The 6000-nt window shown below is 33.1% G+C and overlaps 1 protein-coding gene across 1 annotated transcript in view; it reads left to right on the forward strand.

The window, feature by feature from the left end:
- The window catches only part of BTBD9 (BTB domain containing 9), a 132278-nt gene that overhangs the window by 72311 nt on the left and 53967 nt on the right, over window positions 1-6000 (forward strand). The window contains exon 7 of the mRNA XM_015821058.1: window positions 4246-4355. Within this exon, the coding sequence (XP_015676544.1) occupies window positions 4246-4355 (110 nt within the window). The remainder of the gene's footprint in view (window positions 1-4245; window positions 4356-6000) is intronic.

The following is a 6000-nucleotide window of genomic DNA, read 5'->3' on the forward strand; positions in this document are numbered from 1 at the left end:
GGTTTAGAAAATGCATAGGAGCAAAAGGTACTTTGCAGTTAAAGATATGTAAACACAATAATTATTCCATGTAATTTTTGTAGTTTCTGGAGAAAAAAGGAATAGTTTTAGAGAGCAAAATGTTCATTTTAAAAGAAAGGATAGTTAACGAAGTACTTACAGTTTGATGCTGAACATAGAGGAAAAAAAGAAAGAGGAATGGAAGAAAATCACAGTATTTTTAAATAAAGGAAGAATCTCACTGAAACACAACTCTTGGGGAAAAAATTGTATTGGAAAAAATTCCCAAATATTCATAGAAATCCAAGCATTAAAAATGTTAAAGAAAACCTTCTAGTTTAAAGAACCTCTTTTCAAAAATCTATTCTTAATCTAAGTCAGGTATGTCAAACACGCAGCCTGTGGCCCAGATGCAGCCTGCACAGGCCACACCCACCCTGCCCTGCAAGGGCAAAACAAGGGCCCCGCAAGGGCTGTCACAATATGGCCCACAATGCGATTGGGTTTGACACCCTTGATCTAAGCTTTTCAACATTGGTAGAATGGAAATAGCCCCAAAGTTAAATTATATCATCTTCAAAGAATATGCAGCAAAATCCTAATAGTATTCTTAAAATGTCATTTCTTTTAAGTAGATAGCTGTTGATTTGATAACATGCATTTTTCACTTTGGATGATAGGAAATTATATTTTAATAATTTTGTGACTTTTTTTATTCCATTGAGATATTTTATAATGCTTTGCTTGGGATTTTTCTGAACATTTATTAATAATTATTAGAATCTAATTTCATTAATAACTGGACTCATTCTCCCATTAAGAATAAGAGGAGCATATTGATTCAAGGTTAATTCTTGTAGAAAGTTAAGTCCTGAGGGCAAAAGAGACTTCTCATCTTGATTTCTGCAATGTGCTCCACCTAGAGTTGCTCTTGAAAAGCACTTGAAAACTTCAATATGCAGAATACAACAGCACATATAAATTGTATAAGTTATTCATTCCCCAAGCCCCCTATTGTGTGCAGAGACCTGCTTCTGAATTGTATTAATAATTTGGGTTATGATGTTTCCTTTCACAATATACTTAGTTAACAAAAATCCTAGTCAGATAAGTTTAGTAAAGGCTTAGCAACAAATAATAGGGTTTTACACATATTTCAGGCCTTTTGTAGAATCTCACATATAGCTAAAAACTTGCTAAATATTTGTGATCCTTCATCACAACTATGGCAGAGAGAGCTGCAGTTGAAAATGTAAAATAGTTACAGCTTCTTGTAAAGTAAAACTTTTAAACATACACGAAATACTGTGTGCGTCTGTGTATATAGGAGGGGGGAGAAAAAGAGGGAGAATATTTATAGTATGGAATGAGAGTAAGGCCAGTTAAAAAGAGAAAGGTTTATTCTTTAGGTGAGGAGGATTGATTTATTGTCTTTGTCTTTGATTTATGGAACCTTTCATTATGATGAAAAAGTGGTGAATAATAACATTTCTTTGTGTCTACAATGAAAAATGGAAGCATGCATCATTTTGTAGTTTGATATGAGTGTGTATAATGGGCATGTTAAAGGGGTTGGGTTAAATTGCCTTTTCTCTGTTTTTTGGTTTATAAAATTCAATCTGATTTTTTTAAAGGTAACAAGAACAAAAATAAATTATCTTAAAAAAACTTTCTACATCTTGCCTGTTTATCTTTCTCTTACAAGTATATTTTTAAAGTTTCTACATATAATATAGAACATAATAAACTGGAACATACATATATGCCTATTACACTGTACTTGTTGGAATAAGCAACACTGTGCAGAAAAAGAAACTAAAGGTGAAAGATGAAGATAATTAAATAAACAAACAGAATTTATACCAACAAAATTCATTGTATTTCCCTTTTTCCTTACAAACCATCCTTACCTCTACTGGGTCTACTATTTGAAGGTCAAGGAGGAATACTTACTTCCTTAATATTTCCTCATCCCATATTTTTTTTCAAAACAACTCTGAGGTAGAAAGAGAGAGAGAGAGAGAGAGAGAGAGAGAGAGAGAGAGAGAGAGAGAGAGAGAGAGAAACTAAGCTAAATCATTTTAAGTTGATTAATTTGTAACATCACATGTCATGCAGCATAGGTGAAAGAGGAAACTTGAATAGATGAAGGTAGACAAAAATGCAACCCTAAATCAAATTTTGTATGGTTTTGACTAGCTTGTTTCACTTTTCACTGTTCAATCTGTTCCATATCCCTGTCATGGTAGCACTCTCCCTCCCCTTCTTTCCACTTATGACTTTCTTCCATTCCTCAGTGCATATATCCTTTCCTATGTTTCCAGTTAATTGGAATGAGAATTACGCAATACAGTTACAGACAATTATAATTCTATATGAATTATAGAATCCATAACTCAATGTATAATATGAAAATTACAAATCTTACAAATGTCTTTTATTTCTACCAAGAAAAGATCTTAGATTATTATGTCTTAAGAAATTAAAGTTGCATTAACTAAAGAGCTCTTTTGCTTACAAGTATTATATTTAAAATATATATTTAAATATAAATTGCATGTTATCAATGTTGCAGAGTGGAAATATTTTTTTAATAATGTATTACTATATGATTGCCGTCTCAGGAAGACTTTCTAACTATTTAGTTGAACCAGTTGCAACAATTCAACATTATGTCTACTATTAAAGATGCCCAGAGTAAGATATATAACAGTAAATCATTTTTTGTTTTTGATTGTGTAATATTGAATCAAGTGTAACCAATAAAGAATGCAATTTTTGTATTATATTCACGTTCCTAAGATTACTGTATACATGAACCAACTGCTTGTTTATTTGCAACTTTACCTCTTCAAGAAGTAAGATATTACTTTTTGTAGACACAAAAAGAAAAGCTTTACCCTTGTAAAACCTAATAAAATATTTATATATAAAAAAGAAAAGCTTGTAGATAGATAGTTGGTATTGCCTAAATACTGTAAGGACTATAATAATGTCTCTTCCCGTCAGTACTATAAAACTGATTTTGAAATCTGGTGAATATCCTGCTGACTGGACATTCTCTCATTTGATTTCCTTGTTAAATATTGACACAGAAATATCAACAATGACATTGGCCCATATATTAAGGACAATATTATTCTAGCTCTAAACCTAGATTTTAGTTATCTATATTATGGCTATCATTTCATAACGGGATGTTAATTTCCCTGACTTTCAGCTTTTGCAGATCACACATTTTTAGTTTAGTTTCTCTTTGGAAGACAAGTGTTCGGTCAAAAAACTACTCTGGGGACAATTAAAATATTGTGATCCAGTAGATACAATGCGTTGGAATTTGCCATGTGAAAAAATCATTAACTAAGAGTTTTAAGAAATCTTAACTGTTAAGACTAATTTGTGAGAATATTTTTGACATGTTTACTGTTTACCCTACAAAGTGTTTAAAATTGAGTGAATGGCAATGTTTTTAATTTTCTAAATGTAAATCAGTGAATCAATATGACATTACATTATACAGATCAGATATAAAGATGTGAATATATTTTTAAATGTACATGAAACTTGAAAATTATCAATATATAAATAATTGATGGATTTATTGAATAATGGGGATAAAAGATTGCTGTTCAAGAAAAAGTCCTTAATGATCTTAATACCAGGTTTGCAGTCTTGAATTATCTATAAATGTTTGCTTTATTTGTAATTAAGATTGAACATTGTTATTTCATATGGTCAAGGATTTATGATCAGAAATTAGAAGGAATGATTTCCTATGTGTAATATATGCTTTTATTCTTTTCTTTTCTTTTCATGTTTTTTCACATTTCTCTCTCCTTTTTTCTTTATTAATACATTAAAGAAAAGATTGCTTCTCTAATGTTATGTAATTATTTTCTTTCTTTAATACTGTAAGTTTTGATTCATATTTTACTAAGCTTTGCCCAAAAATCTTAGTTGTGTTGTTGTTGTTGTTGCCACAGCACTAAAAAAAAAGGCTTTTGCAAAGTGCTGCTATCATACTCTTTACTAGATGGGATGGGGGATGGGTTGGAAAGTTGTTTCTCATATAGTTGGAATATTTATTTATGCATTTACTAGAAGCCTGTGTTTTTCATTCTCTTGGTACTGTAGTCTCTCAATACAGAAATAAACTAAACTCATACTTGCAGCATTAGTAAAGATCAGTGCTATGTTACATATTTCATTCTGTTGATTTTTGTTTTGTTTTGTTCTAACTTACAGGTATATCAGAATAGTTGGGACACACAACACAGTAAACAAAGTTTTCCATATTGTGGCTTTTGAATGCATGTTCACTAACAAAACCTTCACTCTTGACAGAGGACTGATAGGTAAGTGATATAGAATGGGAATTATATTGCCATTGATAATGTAGTTTATCATTTGTTTAAAAAACATATCCAAATCAAATAAACCTTTATTATTCCTTGTAACTCAGCCTCCTTAAGGTGGTCTTTGACCTTTATTATACTCAAAGACCAGCATAAGGAGGGTGAATATAAGGAATTTAAAACAGAAAATAAAAATGCAAAAATGAAATTACCTAACAAGCTAATATATACAGTATATATATAAAAGGAATCTTTAAAAAAATCTAACAGATAAAAGCAATAAATAGACCAAAAATATGACAAATTAACTCTATCTAGTACAAATAATACAATAAATCTAATACAAAACACTATAATAATAGTCTAGATCAGTGTTCCCCCAATCTTTTGGGCTTCAGGGACCGGAAATTTTTTTTCCCATGGACCAGGGACATGTGGTTTCGCACACTACCTAGATCCTGCACATGGGCAGATTAAGCTTTGCTCGCTTGCTTGGTCCACTTCCTATTGGTCTGGAGCCTGGGGATTGGGGACCCATGGTCTACATGGTATTAAAACTGCTTTATAATAATAATAATTAATAATAATAATAAATTGCAAAAGGCGGCCTTACTAGGAACTGCCTCCATCCTGCGACGATATCTGTAATAACATCAAACATCCACATCTGCCTATCCCAGATAGGTAGACAAAATACCAAATCCAGTCTGAGCATCTGGCTGACTGTGCGATGATCAATAATAATAATAAAGTTGGAAGGGACCTTGGAGGTCATCTAGTCCAACCCCTTACTCAGGCAGGAAAACTTATACCATTTCGGACAAATGGCTGTCCAGTCTCTTCTTAAAAACTTCCAGCGTTGGAGCATTCACCGCTTCTGGAGGCAGGTTATTCCACTGGTTAATTGTTCTAACTATCAGGAAGTTTCTCCTTAGTTCTAGGTTGCTTCTCTTCTTGATTAGTTTCCATCCGTTGCTTCTTGTCCTGCTTTCAGGGGCTTTGGAAAATAGCTTGACCCTCTCTTCTTTGTGGCAGCCCCTGAGATATTGGAAAACTGCTATCATGTCCCCCCTTGTCCTTTTCTGCATTAAACTAGACATACCCAATTCCAGCAACCGTTCCTTATACGTTTTAGCCTCCAGTCCCCTAATCATCTTTGTTGCTCTTCTCTGTACTCTTTCTAGAGTCTCAACATCTTTTTTACATCGTGGTGACCAAAACTGGATGCAGTATTCCAAGTGTGGCCTTACCAAGGCATTGTAAAGTGGTATTAATACGTCACGTGATCTTGATTCTATCCCTCTATTAATGCAGCCCAGCACTGTGTTGGCTTTTTTGGCAGCTGCAGCACACTGCTGGCTCATATCTAAGTGATTGTCCACTAGGACTCCAAGATCCCTCTCACAGTTACTACTATTGAGCAAGGTACCCTCTATACTATACTTGTACATTTGGTTTTTGTTGCCTAAATGTAGAACTTTACTTTTTTCACCGTTGAATTTCATTTTGTTAGATAGCGCCCAGTGTTCATGTCTGTCCAGTTCCTCCTGTATCTTAAGCCTGTCTTCTGGAGTGTTGGCTATTCCTGCCAGATTGGTGTCATCTGCAAATTTGATGAGTTCCCCATCTATCCCCTCGTCCAAAT

This window comes from Protobothrops mucrosquamatus, unplaced genomic scaffold, assembly GCF_001527695.2.
Source record: "Protobothrops mucrosquamatus isolate PMUCROS unplaced genomic scaffold, P.Mucros_1.0 scaffold1240, whole genome shotgun sequence".
Classification (NCBI taxonomy): Eukaryota; Metazoa; Chordata; class Lepidosauria; order Squamata; family Viperidae; genus Protobothrops; species Protobothrops mucrosquamatus.